Consider the following 23,987-nt stretch of genomic DNA (forward strand, 5'->3'; position numbering starts at 1 on the left):
GAGAGAGGAAGGGAGGGGGAGAGAGATAGAAACATCAATGATGAGAGAGTCATTGACCTACTGGGGATGGAGCCCAAAACCCAGGCATGTGCCCTGACTGGGAATCCAACAGTGATCTCCTGGATCATAGGTCGATGCTCAACCACTGAGCCACACAGGCCGGGCTTTGGTTTCTTTTAAATCCATTTTGCCATCTGTGCCTGTGCCTTTTATTTGAAGTATTTAATCCATTTACATTTAATGAAACTTCAGATAAGGTAGGATTTATGTCTGCCATTTTGCTATTTGTTTTTGGTTTGCCTTATATCTCCCCTCATTCCTTCATTACTGCCTTTGCTTTTGTTAAGTAGTTATTTTCTAGTGTAACATTTTAGTTCCTGTGTCTTTTTTTTTTTTTTACTCAAAAAAATAATAATTTTCTTAGTGATTAATGTGTATTGACGTGGATCTCTTTGAGTCCATCCTACTTAAGAGTTCGTTGAATTTCTTGTGTGCATTTTAATGTTTTTCATCAAAGTGGGAGTTTTCGGCCACTACTTCTTTCACTGTTTTTTCCCCTTTTCTTTTCTAGGACCCATGCTATGTATATGTTGGTGTGCATACATGTCTCTGGACGGATCTCTAGAGCACTGTTCATTTTTTTTCCCTTCCTTTTGTTTGTTTTTGTTTTTGTTTTTGTTCTGCAGCCTGGATAATCTCAATTGACTTCAGATTCACTGATTCCTTCTTTTGCCAGCTCCAGCCTGCTTTTGAACACATCTAATGAATTTTTCTATTTGTATCATTGTACTTTTCAATGCCAAAATTTCTAATTGGTTATTTTTAAAACACAATTTCTATCTCTTTAATGATATTCTCTCTTTGATAACACATCATTCTTAGTCTCATTTAGTTCTTTAAACACATTTTAAATAGCTAAGTTAAAATCTTTGTGTATTAAGTTCAATACCTGGACTTCCTCAGAGACCATTTCTGTTGACTGCCTTTTCCCTCTATGGGCCATACTTTCTTTTTTCTTTGCATATCCCATAATCTGTGTTGAAAATTGGAAGATTTTAGTAACATAACGGGGCAACTTTGGAACCAGATACTCTCCCCTCTCCAGGGTTCATTGTTGTATCTCTTCATTTAGTTACTTTCCTGAACTAATCCTATAAAACCTGTATTCTTTGTTGTGTGTGACCACTGAAGTCTCTGCTCAGTTAACTTAGTGGTCGAGTGACTGAATAGAGATTTCCTAAGTGCCTGGAACCAGTAAGTCTTCTAAGTCTTTGCCAAGGGACTGTGTGTGTATGCGTTCGTGCATGTGTGTGATGCCTTTCTGCTCAGGAAGGAGGTTACAGCTCTGCCTTAGTCTTGATTTCTTGCTTGTGAAGATCCTCCTGGTCAGACAGAAGTGAACACTGGGGGAATTCAGGTCTCCCCTGGGCACACACACAGCCCTACATGTGTGTGGCCTTCTATATTCTTTTTTAAAAATGTATCTTTATTGCTGAAAATATTACAGATGTCCCTTTTCTCCCCCCATTGACCACCTCCAACCCAGACTGCCTGTCTCCCCACCCCACCCCACCCCCAACAAGGCCTTCACCACAATACTCTCTGTGTCCATTGTGGCCTTCTATATTCTTAGAAATATGCTGAAGGTTTTCAAAACCTATGTACATCTCAGTTCCAAGGGACCATCTGTTGCCTTATGTATTGGATGACATGCTGGGTTCAGCCAATGATGGCCACATCTGGCCTATTTTTATATGGCCTTTGAGCTAAGAATGCTTTGTGTATTTCCTAAGAGTTGGGGAAAAGACAAAGGAGAAAATGCATCAGAGACCCTGCATGGCTTGCAGAGCCTGAATATTTACTATCTGGCACTTTACAGAAAGTCTGCCTACCTCTGGGTAACAGAATCATGGGCTCAAACAGCCAGTGGTACCCTAGGACAGTCAACACCAACAAGATCATAGAACCAAAGGGGACAAGAACACTTGAGATGATATTACTTTAATGCTCCAGGCATTTTAAACATTCATAAAACCACCTTATTTCAGAAGTCATTTCCTCTTAGGTACAGAGTCTGTGTCCAGAATCAGAGACTAAATTTTCTTCACAGCCCCCACATGCTATGGGGACCCCTCTGGGGCCTCGTCTTCTCCGGTAGGGTCCCCACCACACACAGAGCAGGGCTGGACCTACCCCACTTGACATAACCTCAACTGCTAGACACACTTTAGCTTCACTGCCCTGCGGGTGCTGCGGGTCCCATACCTTTCCAGCACTACCACATACTCCAAGTCCGATAAATATCCAGCGCGCTAGGGAAACACCGTGCCAGCTGGTGAGTATGCCGGCACCTGCGCCACCAGACCATACAGACACTGAGGCACTTGAGTGCTCTGGGTAAAACTGAGTTTCTAAATACCACAGGAGTTAAGTGTCAGGAAAGGGGCTTTTCTCTCAATAATTAATCAATAACCTTGATGAATATTTAGCAGATTTATAAATTCCTGTCTGTTTACATTCATTGCCAAGTCTTCACAACTGTGTAAGTAGATGAAGGCGTGTTTCACAAAAAGCAGAGAGGGAACTGCTTAGACGGTACTTGCTTGTAGCATGAACACAAGGCCATTCAGAAAGAAATACCTGTCCTTCCGAAAAGAAAATTTTAAAGCCCTAGGCCTTATTTGATTTTCCCAAGGTAATAATAATATGTTTGTCCTTCCTTCTCAAGCAGCGGTTCCAGGCATCGCAAAGCACACGCTGCCTGAGGTTCTGATTCAGTCGTCGGGGTGGGGAGGGGGGGGGACAGTGTGGACACCAGCACTGTCAGAAGTGGTGCCAGCACACAGCCAGCACTGGGAACCTTGGTACCGGAGGTTCTCGAGTCTTCCTAATCTCACCTGTCCTCGCTAAAGCCTGTGAGGTAGTCCCGGTCAGGCAATAATCTCTTCCGTGAGACAAGAAACTAAGGCACAGAGAGGTTACAGCTCATCCGACACTGTGCTGCCAACGGCAGAGCCAAGACTGGAGTCGACATCTCCAGTGAGGAACGCCTCCTCCCCAGCCACTGGCAACACGGACATGGGACACACATAGGAAGACTGACTGGGCAGCGAGGCAGGTCCGCCTGTGCAGGGACGGCATGGAAGGGCATGGAACAGCTCCAAGCCAACTATCCCCCCATCGGGAAAAAAACGCATAAAACAGACATCTGAAAACGCATGAGGAATGAGGTATCACTTTCTTTTTAGAGCCTTACTTCCCTCACATGTATGCTACTGATTCAGGTTTCTTAGAAAATCCATCAAGATCTACAGACTTCCAAACACCTGAATTCTTAGCTGTCACTGCAGCAGCTGGGAAACTCTCAAACATCCTATAGCTTAGTTCCAAAGGATCATTACGCACCTGTGTTCACTGGGACAGCCCTACAAAAACCTCCGTGCTTTCCCCATTACCGGCCTCCACAGACGTCCCCAGGACCCAGGACCCTACACTTTCTCACTGGGGTGCACCTGGCCACGATCCGCTAAGTCCCCAAACACCAGCCCAGCAGCTACGCCGGGCCTCCAGGAGTGACCTTAACCGCTGACAGTTTCGCTGTGCTCTGCATGCAAACTTCACCATCTGCCCTCTGGGCAACCAGGGCTTTATTTTGTAATTCAAATCCCCATGCAAGTCAACCCAGCCGGGCCTTTCCCCACTCCTCCCGACATCACTCCTTCACATCCTACACCCACACCTGAGCTCCCACATCTCGTCAGGTTTCAGGAACTGGTGCTTTTTCTTCTCTCTTTAAAAACGTCTCCCCGACTGCAGAACTGCTTTTCTGTGCAAGCAGAGCGGAGGGAGAGCACATTCACGGAGGAGCACGCACCACGTCCCGAGGAGGAGGTGCCCTGTCCAGGGTGCGCTGGGGTCCCAGCACCCTAAGAAGGGCCGGGCACCCAGCTCGACGAACACAAATGGCACCTTCCCACTGCTAGTGACGCAGGCTCCGGGAAGTCTGCAGAATACTTGTCGATCCAGTAAGTGAAGCCACATGGCACCTGACAGGCCACCTCGGTGGACCCACAAGATGCTGTGTGAAGCTCTCAAACTACGTCTTTCTCATTTTGGAGACTCTCCCATCCAGGCAGACAGACGCTCACTGAGAGCCTCTCTGCGAGACAGACTCCTCGCCGGAATGAAACCGCCCCTCCAGCTCCCACGGAAGGCGCTGGAGAGGAGCCGGAGCCGGCAGGAGCGACCTGTGTCAGGGGCACTGCCGCCCGGGGGGAGGGGAACCCTACCTTCTCCTGACCTCCAGGAACTTTGCAAAAGTGCATGAAGTATTCTGGTTAAAACAAAGACAACACATTCATCGTATTTCAAGGACACCCAGCTATGAAGCAAAGCAAGACATCGTCTTTTCTCTTTCCCATGCTTATTTGATGCCTACGGGTTTGTGGGCAACTTGCTGCTCCGTTTCTAAAACATGCAGAGAGCAGGCTGAGAGCGGCGTTTGCTATATTGGTGCCCAGCCCACACCCACGCCGACAGGCGACGAACCAGGTGCTGGGTGGTCAGGGAGAAGGTGACAAGCCCCGCCCGGCGGCAGTGCACGCAGGGAACAGGGGCTGCCACAGGAACGGGACTGCCAGCCAGCGAGGTGAGCGCCTGCCCAGGTTCTCACAGGCAGTGTCCTGGGGGGCGGGGGGCGGGCAGGGACACGGGGCAACCCCCCAAATGCTCTTGCATCAATCCCCGCGCAGACAGAAGGTGGCAGCTGGGCACAGAGCTAAGGCACGAAGGCTGCAGCAGCTGGGGACACAAGCAAAGGCCCTGTGGTCCCCGGAGGAGAGGCGCTGCTTACAACACTGCCTCAGGATAGAAATCCGACTCTTTCAAGGACGGGAACAGAAAACTACCAACTCCCCGTGTCTTCTCCTTAGAAGAACATTCTGCTTTGCCCTGCGGGGAAATTTGCTGCAGTTTTCAAATCTCAACAGCAGTGCAGGGAGCTCCACCTGGGAGCCCCTGGGGGTCACCTCGGCTCTGGCGCTCTCCCCTCCGTCGCATCTCCGCGCGCCGCCTCCTCCTCATTTTGGCTTCGTGTGGAGCAATCGGATGCACGTCGCCTCTGGAGCAGGACCCCGTGCTTGTGGCTCATCACAGCCGGATGAACGCAGCTGGCTGGCTCGGCTGCTGCTCGGCGTCAGGCGGCGGGAAGACGCTGGATATGGCTATGTCCACGATGCCCTGGCACAGTTCTGCGTAGAGCTTCCTGAAACGTGTTTAAAAATACATTACCGAGGAAGTCCATCAGTGCAAGCCAGAAACCAAAGTTTTATTCACCAGGATCCGCCCTAGAAATTCCACCCCACGGCCCCATGTACACAACTGGCTTCCGCTATCCATACAAACACCGCAGGAGGCGCCCCGGGGAGACGAAGCGCCCGGGAGGGCCTCGCAGGTGGACAGACAGGGAGCCCCTGCTCGGCGGTGAACTGGGGGGAGGCGGCAATTCCAACAGTGTAAGACAAGAGCATCACACAATTCCAATAGTGTACGACAGCCTGCCGTCCGTGGTGGGGACACCGGGAGGGGCAGGCCTCCCCACGGGAAGCACCCACTCCGCAAGCTTGAGGGGACTGTAGGAAAGACTCCCCGTGAGTGACAGCTAAGCTGGGACCAGGGGACTGAACGGGGTCAGACAGAGAATGGACGGTGGGGTAGGAGAGAGGAAGGAATCGAAGGCAGACACATAGACAACGAAGGAGGGAGGCGGGGGGGGGGGAGAGCGAGCGAGCTGGGGTGGGGGTGGGGGCAGCGCAGGGAAAGGAGAAACAGAAGAGAGAAGCCAGGGCGTCTGGGGAAGGCACTGGCCCGGCCACGTAGGGCCCCGAGTCCATGGCCAGGGCTCCAGGCTTAATCCAGACAATGGAAGCGCCAAAGCAGAAAAGCTACGGAGGAAAACTTCCCATCAGTGTCCGAATAGCAAGGAGGCCTCCATCTCCTGCGGCCACTATTCCCTGTGGGGTTTCTGCCCTTCCGTGGCGCAGCTCACGAGGCGACACTGCTCCCTCCGGGCTGAGTCTGATGCAGGGTAAAGCCAGAGATGCGTGGCCCAGAGAGAAAAACCCACATCTGAGATGTGCTCTGGGCCACCCTGACCTAGAAAAACAGGCCTTTACTTCCTGCTCTCCCGTCTCCACCAGACGGAAATCCTCACCAGCTGACCCCCACCCTCCCAACGCAAGGGCCGATCCCTGCTGTCGCCCCCGTCACAGGGCCTTGTCCCCCCCCAGCCCCCCAGCCCCCCCATCCCTCTCTGCTGCCAGGAGAGTCTACCTTCCAAACCACTCAACCTCCCACCTGTAAGGAACAGCGACAGGAGGCCTGGGAGGCGCGGACGGGGGTCACCGCAATGCGTCACCTGCCCCGCCTCTCAGCGCGGCCTGGGTCCCTGTGGCTTCCAGGCCTCCCCACGGGAAGCTCCCCCTCCCCCAGACCAGAAGTCCTCCCCTCTCAAGATCGTGCCCCTAAAGGACAGAACCTATTTATTTTCTATTACAGGCTTGTAACAACAGGATTCATACAGTAATTAACCAGGCAGCGTCTGTCTGTCTGTCTCTCCCCCCCACGGGCCTCCCTGAGGACACTCATCTTTACCTGACCGCCCCCCAGCCCTCTGGAAGACCGGTTTCTCCAGCATGCGGACATGGAGAAAAAGAAGACAGTGGCTCTCAGGAGACTCTGCAGCCCTGCAGGACCAAGTCCACACGGCTTTCCCTTGCGTGTGCGGCCTCCCCCGGCGCAGTCCCGACCCGTTCCCCTGGTCACCCCTCGCGCCACGCTGCGGCCCGGCTTCCCCCAGGAGGAACGGGGGCTCCCGAGGGAGCGCAGGTTCTGCTCACCCGTGTCCCTCCCCGAGCCCGGCAATGAGCAAGGTGCCGCCGGACGCCGTGTCCCCTCCCTGCAGGCTCTCCCGCCTCCCCGGGCACGTCGCACTCCGCTCACGTCCCAGGTCCAGCTCCTCCGCATCTCTGATACTCCTCAGGCCACTTCCTGCCCGAGGAGCCCCGACTTCTGGGCCATCGCTATCCCCCCCACCCCAGGACTCTGCTAACTCAGCTTGTCACACAGGAGGAGACCCTCCTCTGGCACCTGCTAGCTGTGTCTGAAACTCTCACAGCGGCGACCGACGCCCCTGTTGAGCAGTCTGACCACTCAACGCACACGGGGGAGACGGGGAAGGAAACGCCCCAGCAAAGGCCCTGCCCGCGGGACCCCTGCCTGTCCCTCCCTCCCTGGCAGGGGTCGAGGGCCTCCGGAGCGCAGCACCCTGCCGAGGCCATTCCAACTGCGGGACCAACTTCGACCGGTTACCACCCAGCGGTGAGGCTTACTGAGCACAGGCGGGGGCGCCGTTGACCTCGATGAGCCAGACCTTCAGCTCTTCGTCCACCATGAAGTCGAAGCCGAACAGCTGGAAGCTCTGGTAGGGGAGGTGCCGGGTGCTGATGGCGGGCTCCACGCTCATGAGGCAGCTCCTGCGGGGCAGAGGGGCGCTCGTGGGGGAGGGGCACAGAGGGGCCCGTGCGCTGACACAAGCGGGCTTTGACTTAATTCTGTCCTTTAGAGTCACTGCCAATATCCGCGACCATGCCACTCATCAAGCAACGCGTTGGAAGACTCTGCAACCGTGCACGTCTTTACAAGCAGAGGCTGCTTGCCCCTGGAAAGGGGGGGCCCTGGGGGCCCTCCCACCGGACGGCTGCTGCTACATTTTGTTGACAATAAATAAAACACTTCCATAAAGTTTAAGAACAAGCAAAGGCATCTACAGTGATAAAAGGGTAGCTAGCTCTGCCAGGGAGGGCATATTTTGAGGTGGTTCGGGGAGTCTTTTGGGGTGCTCTAAATGTGTTATGTTCTGATTTGTATTATGACTGAGTGAGTGTGTGCATCACTGAAGTTTCACTATGCTGTACATGGAAGATTTGTGGACTTTACTGTATGCATGTTATACCTCAAAAAAAAATCTCTACTCGAGTCAGCAAGTTATAATAAATGAATGGTAACATTAAAAAATTATTTCCGGGCATATTAAGAAATATGTCCAAGAGATAAAACAGACAATGGGTAGCAAATCTGTAAGTCAGGGGTTGGTAAAATTTTTCTACATAGGACCAAACAGAAATTATTTTAGGTTTTGTGAGATATATACAGTCTCTGTTGCAGATTCTTCTGTTTTTATTTTACATCCTTTAAAAATTTTAAAACCTACAGGCCAGATTTGGCCCATAGGTAATCCAGATTTTGGAGTCATCAGACAATGGCGTTAAAGAATTGTCATTACTGTGTTCAAGAAAATATAAACAAGTGGGAGAATTTCAAATGAGAATGGTCATCTAAAAATAAGAGCCACATGGAAATCTTAGAGCTGAAAAGCGTAACTAAAATCAAGAACTGGATAGACGAGTTTGACAGCAGCCTCAACAGCTTTTAACTTCTTACTTTTTAAACTTGTAAGACAGGTTTTAATAGCTGAAGAAAGAGATAAAATGATACACAAAAACCAAAGGAGAAATGTGAGACACAGTGAAACGGACAAATATCCAAGTAATTAGAGATGCAGAAGGAAAGAAAAATGAGACAAAAGCTGTAATTGAAAAGATAATGACCATGACTAGTCCAAGATTCAAGAAGCACGAAGGAAACTATGCAGGAAAGTGTAGGAAGAAAACAACACACATTTCATAGTAAAATTTATAAAGTCCACAAAAATGAATCTTAAAAAATAGAAAAAAGAATCATTAAAAGCAACACTAAGATTTCAGCTGACATCTCAACAGAAAAGATGGAAACCAGAAGACAATGGGGATGCCACCTTCAAAGTGCTAAAAAATAGTAACTGCTGATCTAGAAATCTGTTTCCAGAGCGAATGTCCTTTAAGAATGAAGATAAAATAAATATATTATTGGATAAATAAAAACTGAGATAAATCAGCAGCAGCAGACCTTACTTTTTTAAGAAACACTGAAAATGAGTTTTTTAAGGATAAGGAAAATGACCCCAGACAAAAGCAAGACTATACATGATAGAGAAGCAACGTGAAGTGTTAAGAAATGTATTCAGGGTGTCCCCAAAAAACATAAAACACACTGTAACAGCTGATAGCTCAATTTTAAAAATAAAATGTATTTTAATAAACACTGCCTGTGTAATTATTCAAAGTATGTGTATACAGTTTTTGGTGCACCTTATATAAATGAATATTAACGGTACATATGCATAAAAATGAGTTTAAAATACATGGAGCATCAATGACCCCCCATGTGCCCACGCCCAGTACTTTCAGGCCTCCTCCCCGAGGCCCCCCTGCCCTTTCTCTGGAAATGACCACTCCTTTGAATTTTGTGTTTATCGCCCTTTGTTTCTCTCTTTATTTTTAGGACACGCGTACTTTCTTCTAAATAATGTATTACTGAGCTTTGCTTGTCTTTCAGTTTATAGAGATGGAAGCAATCTGTATGCATCTTGTATACGGCTTTTAGTTTTTTACTTTTGTGCCTGACATTGTGTTTAACTCCAGTGAAAACACCCTTCAGGAATAAGATGAAATAAAGATATTTTCAGGTGACGGGAAATTAAGAGGACTTATCACCAGCAGAAACTGCTCTAAAAGAAATGACAACGTCTGAAGGGAAATGATACCAGAGAGAGATGTGGAACCCCAGGACTGAAAAAAAAAGGCAAATATCTGGGTAAATAAAAAAAGAATTTTTTTTCTTATTTTATATTTAAATGTGTTTCTTGTAGACAGCCTACAGTTTGGCCTTGTATTTTTAAAAAAATCCAACGATCTACATAAGGAAATGCATATAATGGTTGATACCAAAACTTATAACACTATATGGTAGAGATTTCAGGGTACGTGGATATAACACACACGACAACCATACTGTAGAGAAGGAGAGTCGAGTGAACTGTAAGAACATAAGATGTCTGCATGTTATTTGAAGTGGTGAGCTATTAACTCTAAGAAGACTGTGAAATATTAGGTACATACATTTTTTAATCCCTAGAATCACCACTAAAATATAGAGAGATAGATATAGCCAAATATACTCAATGGGAAAATTAAAATAGAACTCTAAAAATATTCAAATAATTCTAAAGAGGTCAGGAAATAGAGACATGAAAGCAAATAAAAACCAAAAAAAAGAGGGAACAGATAGACCAAATAATAAAATGGTAGATATAAATCCAACCACACCAATAGTTACATTGAATTTAAATGGTACGAGCACACCAATGAAAAGACAGACGTTATAATATTGGATTCAAAACAAAACCCAACCCAACTCTGTGTTGTGCACCAGAGCCCACTAGGATAGAAAGAAAAGAAATTGGAAAGAAAAATACCACGAACCAAAAGGAAGCTGGAGTGCCTACATTAATATAAAAAAAAAACAACTTCAAAATAAGAAACGCCACCAGAGATAAAGACTGATGCTACGTAATGACACAGTGGTCAATTTCCCAAAAAGAGACAACAATTCTAAATGTATATGCTCCTAACAATGCTTCTATTTTTAAAAAATAAAGTTTCTCAAGTCAATGATCTAACCTTTCACAAGGAAACTAGGAAAAAAACAAATTAAACACCACCCCCCCAAAAAAACAGAAGGAAATAATAAATAGCATAAATTTTAAAAAATTTAAAAATTCAAAACATAGAGAAAACCAATCAAGCCAAAAAGCCTGGTTTTTGAAATGATTAATAAAATTGATAAACCTTTAGCCAATCCATCCAAGAAAAACAGAGAGAAGATATAAATTACCGATGTGAGGAAGGAAAGCAGTGACATCACTAGAGAGCCTACAAATATTAAAAGAATAAAGAAGAGATATGACAAATAATTTTTTGTCTTCATTAGACAACTTAAATGGAATAATTCCTTCAAAGGGACCAACTTCCAAAGCTTCTTCAAGTCACATGTAACCAAAAAGACACAGTTGTGTTACCTTATGATATGTTTGATCTGCAGCAAGATGCTGTTCTCCAGAGTAATGTTCAAAGCGCTGGCCAGGTACTGGTTGAACTCCTCAAAGAACATCTCATTCCCTTCTTCATACTTCCCATAGTTCTTCGAATATTCCTTTTGAATGCAGTGATTGGTCAGATGGCAGGTTTTGTCTTGGAAATTATCAACATGATACGGCTCGGAGGCAGTCCGCAGCACGCCCTCTCGGTAGAGGTAGATATTGTACTGGTGATCCACCAGGACCCAGCTTCTGCAAGTCGACAAGAACAGTCACTCGAGTTCTCCAAAGTCCCTTCACGTCAGGCATCTATATAATCCCCACACCTCGATCTTTTTCGCAGGAAGGGGAGGAAGAAGGTAGGTTCTGAATCACGCAAGGCAAGCCACGGCTGTCAGCCGAGACGGTGGGCTAGCACCAAACGTTTCACCACCCATGACAAGGAGACTTCCATCCATTCAAAAGACACAGCATTTTGAAGAGATTTGATCATTTGTTTTAAAGGGGAATCTATGAAACCTCCATTTGCCATGTTGGGGAATTTTAAGTAATTTTAAGAGGAAGGCTGTTCATCCTGAAGCCAATCCGACCTGGGATAGCTGATCTGATATAAAGACAGCTCCTTTCCGAGGAGCCAACAGCAAGGCCAGGGTTAGGCTGGGCCGAGGGCCGTTCAGCTTTAGAAAGCCCCGCCTCTCCTCTCCTCGCCAGGCCCTTTGCTCAGACAGTGAAAGCCCAAAACCCTGAGGTGTGTGCATGAAAGCCTTAAAAAGTGGGACACAAGTAAGGTCGGGACCTACTATCTGTCAGGGTCACACTATCTGTTGTGTCTGAATTCCATGTTCCACGTACATCTCTCTGCTCCTTCCATGGTAAGGCTCATTTAATTTATCTATTATTATTTTACAATCCTCACCCGAGGATGTGTTTATTGATTTTAGAGAGAGGTGGGGGGAGGGAGAGAGAGAGAGACATCAACGTGAGAAACACTGGTTGGTTGCCTCTTCTTGTATGTGCCTCAACCAGGGACCAAACCCTCCACCTAGACATGTGCCCTGACCGGGAATCGAACCCACGATCTTTCCGTGCATGGGATGACACTCAACCAACTGAGCCACGCCGGCCAGGGTAAGGCCCATATATTTATACCCTTCCTCTTGGATCCACAAGTCATTTTCAATAAAGGAAATAATAAACAAACAAAAAATCCATAATCTTAGCATCATTTTTTAGAAAGAAAAATATTGAAAGAAAAATAGAGAATTAGATACAGAAGCTCAGTTCCACTCAGCAGTGCTCAAATTTGGTAACATATTAAACAGAGTCGAGCACTTCTTCACATCCCAGGTCTCCCTCCTCCCCACCCGCCATTGCAATTCCTTCAGGTGAGGGACAGAAACAGGGACACGTTACCGAATGTCGAACTTGCGATGGCCCGGCTCCAGCAGCAGAGGGCGCTCGAGGTATTTCTGGATGACATGCACCTGGCCCTGGCTGTCTATGAAATCCAGCAGCTCCGCGGCATCGGAGGAGATCAGGATGCCTTCGCCTAGAGGCAAAAGCGCAACGAAAATTAGTGCATTTCGTCCCAAGAGGAAACAGTGACAGCAGGAAAACACAGACAGGGGCTCTGAGGCCCAGCTCGCTCTTCTTTCTCCACCCTTCCCTCTTCCAGTCTTTCACCCTCTCTCCCCTCCACCCACCCAAGCGCCAGGGTCATTCAGCTTTTTCTCCACAGAGGGTTGTAAAGACTGTCTGGGCCAGCTCCAACCATGACGTTTCATTTTTAACGACACTCTGAATGTCTAAGCAGCTCTCCTGTTGATCACTGGCTGCCATGATAAAGACCATGTACTGCCTGTGACCACTTCTAACACCGTATCTTCTGGAAACACCAGGAAGGTTAGGGCATAGATACAAAAGTGCAAGTGGATTCCCTGCAGCCTGGTAACAGAAAAGAATGGCTGCATTCAAAGTGTCCATCAACATTAAACAAATGATACAATATCCTTTTTAACAGCCCAGTATATGAGAGTTCCAATTTTTTTTCACATTCTTACCAACACTTGCTATTCTCTGTCTTTGTGATTATAGCCGTCTTAGTGGTGCGAAGTGGTATCTCACTGTGGTTTTGATTTGCATTTTCCTAACGACTAATAATGTTGAGCATGTTTTCATGTGCTTATTGGCTGTCTTATTTGTATGTATTCTTTGGAGAAATTTCTATTCAGGTTCTTTTCTATTCAGATTCTTTGCTCACTTCTTAATTGGGTTGTCCTTCTATTATTGAGTTATAAGAGTTCTCTATTCTGGATGCAGGTGCCTTATAAGAGACATGATTTGCAAGTATCTTCTCCCATTAATGCATAGGTCCCTTATGTTGCTCTTATAAAGCCTCCCTCTCTGCACCACCCTCCTGACAACCACTAATCTGTTCTCCATTTCTATAGTTTTGTCATTCCAGAAATGTTTATAAATAGAACCATACTGTATATGATCTTTGAGGATTGGTTTTTCTCACACAGCATAATTCCCTGGAGATTCATCCAAGTTGCTGCTTTTAGCAACAGTCCATTCCCTTCTATGGCTGAGTAGTATCCTGTGGGATTGATTCACCAAAGTTTGCTTAATCAATCACCTTTTGATTGTTTCCAGTTTGGGGCTATTATGAATAAAGCTGCTGTGGACAATCACATACAGGTTTTGTGTGGACATGTTTTCTTTTCTCTGGGAAAAATGCCCAAGAATGTGCAACTGGATCTGGAGCCTACAAAGAAAGACCTCGCTGGAGATGTACAGGTGGAGATGTACACATATGGAGATGTACATGCATGGAGATGTACACGTATGGAGAGGTACATGCATGGAGATGTACACGCATGGAGATGTACATGCATGGAGATGTACACGTATGGAGAGGTACATGCATGGAGATATACACGTATGGAGAGGTACATGCATGGAGATGTACACATATGGAGATGTACATGCATGGAGATGTACACGTATGGAGAGGTACATGCATGGAGATATACACGTATGGAGAGGTACATGCATGGAGATATACACGTATGGAGATGTACACATATGGAGATGCACACGTATGGAGATGTACATGCATGGAGATGTACACGCATGGAAAGGTACATGCATGGAGATGTACACGTATGGAGAGGTACATGCAGAAGTCACCAGTACATAAATATTTAAGACTGTGTAACCAGATGTGCTATCTACCCTCAAGGATTTGGATTACAAGAGCCACTCATCTAAATACATCATTAACATCTAGCGCAAGACTGCACAGAGCATCGGGAGCCTCGGGGACAGGAGAGGGGGTGGCAGTGCCGACTCACCTTTGGCACCGGCGGATGACTTTGCAATCCAAACATTGCCTTCTCCACCTTCCTTCTTTTTGTTATAAGAAGCCAGGAAGAATTCCCTTTCGTCCGTCCTCGAGTTTTGGATAGGTGGGTGGACTCCATTCTGCGGGGGCGCAGCTGGGGTCTTGAGATTAGTGGGGTAAATCACATAGGACTCAGGGAACCACGTGCAGGACTCGGCCAGTTCTGGGCTTGTCTTGATTAGCCTGGCAGATGACAGAGGGTCAGTCACCTGCCACTCCATTAGCGCTCTGTCACTCTATTCAGAAAAGCCAGTGCTGCCCCCGGAGCTCATCGAGGAGGAAGGGGTAGCTGGGGCCAGGGGCTGGTCTCATCCCAGCCTTTGCTCTTGCCTCCCTGGGCCGACCTGCAGGGCACTGTCGGGCACACACAGCCATACATACAACCGAAAAGGCGTGTGTCAGCTGGTTCCAAAGGGACCCAATGTCGAGAACCTCAGCTCTTCTTAAAATGCATCTCCAAGGAAACTTAACTTGGAATAATCCTGAGTCAGCACCTTCCTGGCTTCAAGACAGACTAGAGGAGGAACCTTTTTAATGGGAAACAGGACACCAGTGGTCGTAATAAATGTACCTCCTGCCCCCCCCCCCAAATTACACGACACAACAGAAGACAGCCAGGCTCTGGGCGAGGCACTCGGTAAACAGCAGGCTTAGGAAGGAGTCACCACTCTCCCGTTGGCCCCCTGGGGGGCAGCATCCCAGTTCATAGGTCAGGCCTGGGTCACTCGGGTAGTAAGACCCAGGCAGGATGCAAGTCCCTGACTCCTAGGTCCTGGCTCTGCACTGACCCCCCACCCAGGAATCAGAGCTCCGAGGAACCAAGGACACTCACAGGCCTTCCCTCAGCTGGGCTCCCCCTTCTACAGAACTGTGACTATTAAGCTTGTGTTAAAATCCACCTGTCTCTGAGCAAATGGCAGAAACAATGAAATTGAGATTTAAAATAAAGTTAAGTTAAAGACGAGAGGATCTGAGTTACTTAAACTCAAAGGAACAAATACATTCCCAACTCACTGAGTGTTTAATTCTCTGCGCTGTCCAACAGGGCGGCCACTAGCCCCGTGTCACTCCTGAGCACTTGAAACATGGCCACGGCGACTCAGGAAACGAATTTTAAATTCAGCTTAATTTTAATTGAAAAACGAAGCGCCGTGAAATATTTGTCCATTAAGCACAACTTCCCTGTTTTGGCAGGAAGGCATTTCACTGTCACCGCTGCAGGGCCTCCGACTTCTGCTGTACCCAGCGCGGGCGTCAGGGACATTGTCACTTCCAGGGTTGCACGTGAACTCGTCACTGTCCCCCTCAGGGACAACAGAGCGCTCCAGCCCGTGTGGGCTTTTCCATGCACTTATGAAACACTATAATGTGTTTATTACGCAGGCAGCCTGAGTTACAGTGACAGCTAGGTAAATAATTGGTAACTAAAGTAAAATAGGATTATTTAACTAGTTAGAAAAATAAGTACACATTTTAAAATTTAAAATAAAGGCATATTATTGATGCAGCAGAATTAAATAGGGATGCAGGAGCTAGGACTACAACCAGAACAGTAGGGGGGAGGCACCAGAAGAAGGTATGTCACAAACTTCACAATGAGTGGCAAACAACTGCAATTTGTTGCGGGAGAGTAAAACGAGCTTTGCTGTGCACAGAAGATATTTTCAGCAAATACATAATGCATTTGATAAGCACCTTCCTCAACAGTCAAAAAAGAATCAATGAAATTAGTGGCTGAAATCCTAATTAAATAGTCAACAAAAAATGTAAACAAATGTTTAATAGGATCTGTGCTCTTAACTTTGGTCAGCTATAAAATGGCTTGGATTCTACACAAAAAAGAAAATCACTTTAGATAAAAATGTGGTAAAAGAAATTATTTTGAGGAAAGGACTAAAGAATATACTTTATAAAAAAGGGAACAAATTTTAGTTAAGCAAGTTAAGCCATTGTCCATAAAGTACAAAACATTTCTAACAATATTAAGGGTTCATTCAAAACTCCAAAATTTTAAAATATTTTTTTAGCCTTAGATGAGTGGTATGAGGTAAGAGACGCTGTCCAATTAATGTTTCCCTCAAAGTAGTTACAAATATATGAAAAAACATTGTCAAATTGTAACCTAAAAAATGTCAAACCCGGCATGTAGCTAGTTTTTAATCTTTTACTAAATCTGTCAAAGAAGAGTTTCATCTACATGCAAAAAATCAGTTCCTATCATGACAGACAGTAGTCCAGCTAGGTTGGGTTAACATTTGGATTTACTGGGATTTTAAAAGACTGGTGTTTCTTCTGTTACTACAGTTCTACTGTCTGATACGTATTGGAAACATCTGCACCGAGTTTTCTGAAGCCCACTCCATGGAAAGTATCAGGGACACAGCTGTGAAAGTGGCTCAGTCTACACTGGCAAATGCTACAATGACTGAACAGTATAGAACTGTTGCAAGAAACAGAAGACCCTGTTTAACGACGCCGTGTGCTTTGCCAAGGACAGTCAGATGGACGAGCTTTGCAAAGATTTAGTGTGCAGTTCACTCCCATTCAGGTTTTCTTGAGATAAAAGGAATGCTTGCTAAATCATTATTTTCAACATTTCATTGTTTCTCTCAATAATCAAAGGTTAAAAATGGCACTGAAATTCTCACACTGCCACGAACAAGCTAATTTTAAAGCTCTGAGGAAGGGAAAAGAAGACCTTATTTATGACCCAGCCAGACAGGTGTGAGAATTTGTTCCAACTTTATAATACAAGTCAAAAATAATGATTTAACATATATTTTTTTAACTTATTTTTTTAAGTCCTCAACTGAGGATATTTTTTCCATTGCTTTTAAAAGAGAGTGGAAAAGGGAGAGGGCGAGGGAGGGGAAGAGAGAGAGAGATAAACATCGATGTGACAGAGACACATCAACTGGTTGCTTCCTCCATGTGCCCTGACTGGGGCCAGGGATCAAGCCTGCAACCCAGGTACATGCCCTTGCCCAGAATAAAACCTAGGACCCTTCAGTCTGAGGGCCGACGCTCTAACCACTGAGCCAAACTGGCCAGGGCTGATTTTACATATTTTCATATTTTTATAACATGACTTAACAGGCAGAAGATTTTAATTATAACAGACAGCAAATGGGCTACAAAAACTAAGAAAAAATTTGAAGAACACTTGGTTGATGTTAATAAGTTTAGTTTCTTCTCAATTTATTCAATACTCTTTTTAATTTGATAGTATAGTACTAAGTCAACACAAGAGTTGGTGACTTTATTTAACTTGGATATAGTTTTAGAAATGATATGCTTTTGCTTTAAGCCCAACTCAATTCTTCTAATAAAATGAACCTGTTAAAAAATGGGGCACCTGTGGTACTTTCAACAATAAAGATATATTTTTTAAAAAGAGTAACCTGAAAAAAAATAAAATAAAAATAAAAGGAACCTGTTTGTCAATGTGCATGTGATTATTAAGTGCATGTGATTATTAAGTGCACATGATTATTAAGTGCATGTGATTATTAAGTGCATGTGATTATTAAGCGCACGTGATTATTAAAGAAAAATGTTTTTGGCATTCAATTCAGCTATTGAAAAATTTTTACATAGGTGGGAACAATCTGGGTGTATATAAACCTTTTTTTTCAAGCATAAATTTAGAAAAAACCTAAATACAGAAAAAGGGGTTTGAAATGAAAATGTAGTGTCTGAATTACAATTGTGCTATAAATGGCCCTGGCCGGTGTGGCCCAACGGGTAGAGTATTGGCCCACACACCAAAGTGTCTTGGGTTCGATTACCGGTCAAGGGCATGTACCTGGGTTGTAGGTTTGATCTCCGGCCTTGGTCGGGGTGCATGCAAAAAAAAAAAAAAAAAGTGCTATAATTGTAAAAACCATGCACCAGATTTTGAAGACTCAGAATGAAAAAAAAATCAAATATATCATTTGTTGCTTTTTATATTAATTACATATTAAAATAACCTTTTGGATTATTTGATTAGATAAAATATGTTATTAAAATACATTGCACCTGTTTCTTTGTACTGTGCAATTTCTTTAATGTGGCTACTAGGAACCTGAAAGTCACACACGTGACTAGCGTTCTGTTTCTGTTGGACAGCGCTGGCAGGCAGGATAACCTTCATTTCCTGTACAAAAACAAGACCAGTTTCTACAGGACATTCTTTGCATTTGTCCCATCATGAAGGGAGGTTTATTTACATCTATAGGGGAGAAATGCTCACAAGAGGGAAAGAGAGCCTCCAACCTGAGCCAGAAGAAAAGCCCTTCCAGGCTCTGCGTCTATGACATTGGGGCTGTGATGAATTTCTGACACTCCCTAAAGTGACAGCAGGAAGGTGCCGGCTGTACAGGGTCTGGGATAGGATCCTATCAGAACCCTCTGGGGGCTGCCCAGTCACACTGTCCCTGGTCCCCTGGTCCTGGAATTACTATAGTCCCTCTCAGGACACCTGAGAGAATAAAGGACGTGTGTGAAGATGAGGACAACCCCTGCCTGCATAAGTCAGGACATCACAGACTGTGTCACACGCCACGGAGGGGCAAGGGGCGGGTGTGATCACCACCAGCCCCATTTTACAGATGGGGGGGCTGGGAGTCAGTGTGGCTCTGTCCAAGGTCCTGGAAATCAGGCCCCTACTCAGACCTGGTCGTGACTCTAGTCCTGTCCTTCTCACTCCATCTCCATATAGCTGCTAAATATGCAAATATGTAGAATATTTTTTTTACAGCATCCTCTGTACCTGCTTATAAAAGCAAAATTCTATCTTTATCTTTGCAGAAAAAAATCATAGTGGAAAAAGGCTGAATAAACATTTTTGTATCAATTTCTAAATGACTAATCTGGATAAATGATCATGTCTCACTTCTAGTTCTAGTGAAAGAATCTTTTGCATCTAATAGGTAATAAATAAGTAATTAGAAGACTGCAGAAAGTCTCCTTAGGAGTAGCCAGCAAATCAGGAAAACCCGTCACTGAGAGAAGTGGATACAAAGTTACTGGGGCCAGCGAGTCTGAACAAAAGGGGACTGATTCCTACGAACACTGCACCTTGTAAGCGTCTAGAGTCCAGAAAGCAATGTGAGCGGGGAAAGAGGAGATGCACTGAGCCATGTCTTCTGGTGTCTTGTTTGGCTGCACACATGTTCACTAGTTATCATGAGAAGGACAATGGAGACCTGCTGCAGCCCCGGTTTTAGGGGCCAACCCACCTTCCCTACTGGAATGATAACAATGGCAGTGACAACCACAATAACGGTAACAACAATAATACGATCTTTCACTTATACAGTGTGAACTATGAGGCTGGCATTATTCAAAGCCTTGACATAAACTAACTCAATCCTGATAACAACCCCGAGGCAGTTCCTATTATTCCCATTTTACAGGCAAGGAAACTGAGGCACAGAGTCAAATGCTCCCTAGGAACCCCTGTGCCCCACACGTCACAGGCATCATCTTATTCCATCCTCACAACCACCTATGAGGGACACAGTGGGGCTTCGAGGGGTGAGGAAATTTGCTGGAACTAATAAGAGGAAGAGCTGGGATCACAAGATCAGCAGGTAATATTGCTTCCTCTACTTTAGGGTACTGTTCTTATGACACCCGCCATAACCCAGCTTCGCAGAGGAGCACATGCAGGTACACCCCGCCAGGTGTCCTTTCTGAGGGGACCCTCGCCGCTGTGAGTGGCTGCCAAGGGCCTGTGCATGTCCCTTCTCCAGGGACCAGCCGTGTCCAGAAATGCCCCCGCTTCTCCCCACAGCCGATCGCTGACCGAGGCTGGAGTGCAAAATACACCCCCAATCCATCGCTTACACAAGAAACCGCCCCAGGCTCTGCATCTGGGAGCCTCACCTCAGAGGCCGACGGGCTTCACCAAGTGCTAGATGGCCGAGCTCTGGACTGCAATCAAAGCAGCTCAGAGGGAGCCCCAGAACCGATAGGTATTGGCTTTTTAAATAAAAGTGCTTTTGCCCTTTAAAAATGACCCCGCATTTTTTCCTTAAGTGCCTCACGATGAAAGCTAACACCGTTTACGTCAAAAAATCAAGTACAGGTTCTGAAGAACACTTACTTCACCAAAGAAGCCTTGCGACACAGTTTGTCAGCCCCCCTGTAGTAATTCACCAGCTGCACCAGCCCCGGCTCGTGACCTGTGAAGGAAAGGGAGAGGCTCAGGAGGGGGCCGGGACCCCGCAGCACCCAAGGGCAGGGGAGGGAACCGCTGTGCCACACCCAGCTTCCTCTCCCCCTTCAGGACCCGGGGTTAGGAAAGCAACAGTTCTGCTGCCCCTCGCCCCAGCACCCCCTGGCACTCAGCCTCCCACAGCGGGTATTACGATACCAACATCACAGGGCGGCCCGGGGCCACGGCCGCCTGTTTCTTCTTCGCAGGGTGGAGGGGTGCCTTCTATTTCACCCCTCCCTGGCTTAATATACCGACTTATGAGTTATCTCTGTTCAGTAAGGACCTCAGCAGAGTCACCCTCCCGACCGCCCAGCCTTGCTGCCTACAGCCGTCAGGGAAGGCGGCAGAACCGATGGCCCCGTTGCCCAGCGTGTCTGCCTCTCAGGCTCCTAAGGAAGCCACCAGAGGGTGAGGGAAGGCAGTGGAGAGGCCATATCCATAAAAGCTAAAGCCTGTGTGGGCTTTCTTCCATACATCGCCCCGCAGGGAAACTCGTTTTCAATAGATCTTATGGCTAGTCCCCTCCTCCATCAAATCAGAGAGGATGCAAATAAAAACAAAAGCCTCAATTTTGTTTAAAATCCTAAATGAATCTCCAGCAAGAAAAACAAAAGTAAAGCCAAACAAAGGGAGTCGGAGTCGAAGCTGCCAGAGGTAAGGATAACCGATCTGAGAACGGCGGACAGTCGAACAGAAAGTCTCAGGCTCTGCCCGGCTGTCACGGGCTCCCTGGCTCACCCGGCGGCCCGGGCATCCCGGGCATCCCGAGCCTGCACCCGGCTTCTCCCTGGGGTGCGTGCAACGCAGGGTAAGCGAAGGGAAGATGTGCCTACAGCAGAGGCATCACGCCCTGCCGGCTGCGGGGTGCTGCTTCCTTCCCCACAAACGCCCAGTGTTCACGGCTCACCCTCCGGCTTCGTGGGGCCCGATGCCACCCGCCCGGCTTCAGCCCCGGCAGAGCCAATTCTCTGTCTTTAAGGCTGGGACCCCCGCGAGGCCTCGGCAGCCAGGCGCTGCCAGGAGGACGGCCGGCCGCCGGGCAGGCAGGGACCAAACAAACGCTCCCAGCTGTGACCGGTATTTTCCTCTCCGAGGGAAGGTGTTTTCTGTGCAGAGGGCTTCTTGGGGAGACAGTTAACAAAAGGGGATCTCCAGGCAAACTCCTCATAGTCCAAGATTTCTGGGGGGTCAGAACCAGCCCCACCACGCACCTTAAACTTGTGTAACCCTAAGGAGTGGTGCACGGTGCCAAGCCCAAGAAAAAATTTCAGGGCTGCACACGCCCCGGTTCCAAGGCTCCAAGCCCACCGCTGCCAGCGGGTTCCAAACGGCCGGCGCCCAGTCTCGGCCCCGCACCCTCTCCACCCCCGACCACACCTATTTCTAGAAACTGTCTCCTCTCCTGGACGCCCGACGCTGCTCTGCCCGGTTGCCCCCCAAGGCAGAGGTGGCTTTTCTTCAACATCGGTTCTCCGCTGGGGTCTTCGGCCCCCACCCCGGGGAATTTGGGCAGGAAACAAACACGGCCACCAGGGCAGAAGCTGCAATTTCTGGTGCCTGCGCAGCGAGGAGAGGCCACGAGGCTGCGCTCGGGCCGGGGGGACGCGAGCTGAAGTCCCCGCACAACTCCGGATGACGTCACCCGCGCCCCGCGCCCTCCCCGCGCAGGCACAGGGCGCACCCGGCGGGGCCGAGAGCGCGGCGGGGCGTCTGCCCGGGGGTGGGGGGCAGCAGGCCTGGGGCGAGGAGAGGGGGCGCGCGGCCCGGGGATGCGGGGACGTCGGACTTGGGATGGAAGGGCGCGTGGCCCGGGGGTGGGGGTCCCACCTGAGATGGGGGATTCGGCCCGAGGGTGGTGGGGGGAGACGGCCGCGCCCCCCCCCCCCGGAATGATGGTCCAGACCTCTCGGGATCCGAGTCTTCTCTGCCAGAGGAGCGGCGAGGGGAGCTCCGCGGCCTTCACACCAGGGCACCGGCTCCGCGCGCCAGGGCGGGTGGGGGCGCGGGCGGGAAAGGGGCTCACCCAGCCTCCCGAAGGGCAGCCGGTTCCGCTCTCCCAGCATCAGGTTGAACCTGGGGTTGTCCCGCCGCAGCCTCTTCCAGTGGCCGGAGGCGACCAGCAGCCGGGAGACCTCGGCGTAGACACTGCTGTTCTCGTCGCGAACCACGAAGGTGAACATGGCGAGGCCGCGGGCGCAGGGCGCGGGGACCAGCGGCTCCGCGAGGGACCGGCCGGCACGGCGCCTAGGCCCGGGTCCCCGCGTCCCCGCCCCGCCACCAGGGTCCCCGCCCAGCGCACAGGCCCCGGCGCCGCAGCCCCGCCCCGCCCCGGGCGCAGACTCAGAACCCCGGCCCCGCCCCGCCCCGCCCCGCCCCGCGCGGCCCCGCTCCCCCGGTCCCCCGCCCCCGCGCGGCCCCGGTCCCCCGCCCCCGCGCGGCCCCGCTCCCCCGGGTCCCCGCCCCCGCGCGGCCCCGCTCCCCCGGGTCCCCGCCCCCGCGCGGCCCCGCTCCCCCGGGTCCCCGCCCCCGCGCGGCCCCGCTCCCCGGGGTCCCGCCCCCGCGCGGCCCCGCTCCCCCGGGTCCCCGCCCCCGCGCGGCCCCGCTCCCCCGGGTCCCCGCCCCCGCGCGGCCCCGCTCCCCCGGGTCCCCGCCCCCGCGCGGCCCCGCTCCCCCGGGTCCCCGCCCCCGCGCGGCCCCGCTCCCCGGGGTCCCGCCCCCGCGCGGCCCCGCTCCCCCGGGTCCCCGCCCCCGCGCGGCCCCGCTCCCCCGGGTCCCCGCCCCCGCGCGGCCCCGCTCCCCCGGGTCCCCGCCCCCGCGCGGCCCCGCTCCCCCGGGTCCCCGCCCCCGCGCGGCCCCGCTCCCCGGGGTCCCGCCCCCGCGCGGCCCCGCTCCCCCGGGTCCCCGCCCCCGCGCGGCCCCGCTCCCCCGGGTCCCCGCCCCCGCGCGGCCCCGCTCCCCCGGGTCCCCGCCCCGCGCGTGCCCGACTCCCCAGGATCCGGCGCACAGGCCTCCGTGCCCGCGCCCGCGCCCCGCGGTCAGGCCCGCGCGCTCCCGCCGCACCCCGCCCACGCGCGGCCCCACCCCCGGTCCCCGCCCCGCGACCCCGCGCGGCGGCCGGAGGCGCAGGGAGCTGTGTGCCCCGCGCGGGGCTTGCCAGGGGCGTGGGGAGGGGTGTGTGCTGCGGAGGGACCGGGGACCGGGGCGGGTCCTCCGGGGCCCAGGGTCACAGCTGGCGGCGGTGCTAGTAGGAGAGGAATTTTCCACCTGCTCTTTTATTTTTAAAATTTATTTTTATTGTTGGCAGTGTTCCAGAGGCCGGTCCCCCTGCAGTGGGAGGGGCGCGC

The 23,987-nt window shown here is 49.6% G+C and overlaps 1 protein-coding gene across 1 annotated transcript; it reads right to left on the bottom strand.

The window, feature by feature from the left end:
* Nucleotides 1-1,985: 1,985 nt before the first annotated feature.
* TTL (tubulin tyrosine ligase) lies at nt 1,986-22,947 on the bottom strand. Its single transcript, XM_081156699.1, has 7 exons — nt 22,667-22,947; nt 20,530-20,608; nt 14,389-14,621; nt 12,446-12,581; nt 11,015-11,284; nt 7,389-7,532; nt 1,986-5,263 (listed from the first exon to the last, which is right to left on the bottom strand). Exons 1-7 carry the CDS (start codon nt 22,821-22,823, stop codon nt 5,149-5,151), a joined length of 1,134 nt encoding a protein of 377 aa, XP_081012825.1. The 5' UTR covers nt 22,824-22,947; the 3' UTR covers nt 1,986-5,148.
* Nucleotides 22,948-23,987: the final 1,040 nt, after the last annotated feature.

Source organism: Miniopterus schreibersii, assembly GCF_964146895.1.
Source record: "Miniopterus schreibersii genome assembly, chromosome: 13".
NCBI lineage: Eukaryota > Metazoa > Chordata > Mammalia > Chiroptera > Miniopteridae > Miniopterus > Miniopterus schreibersii.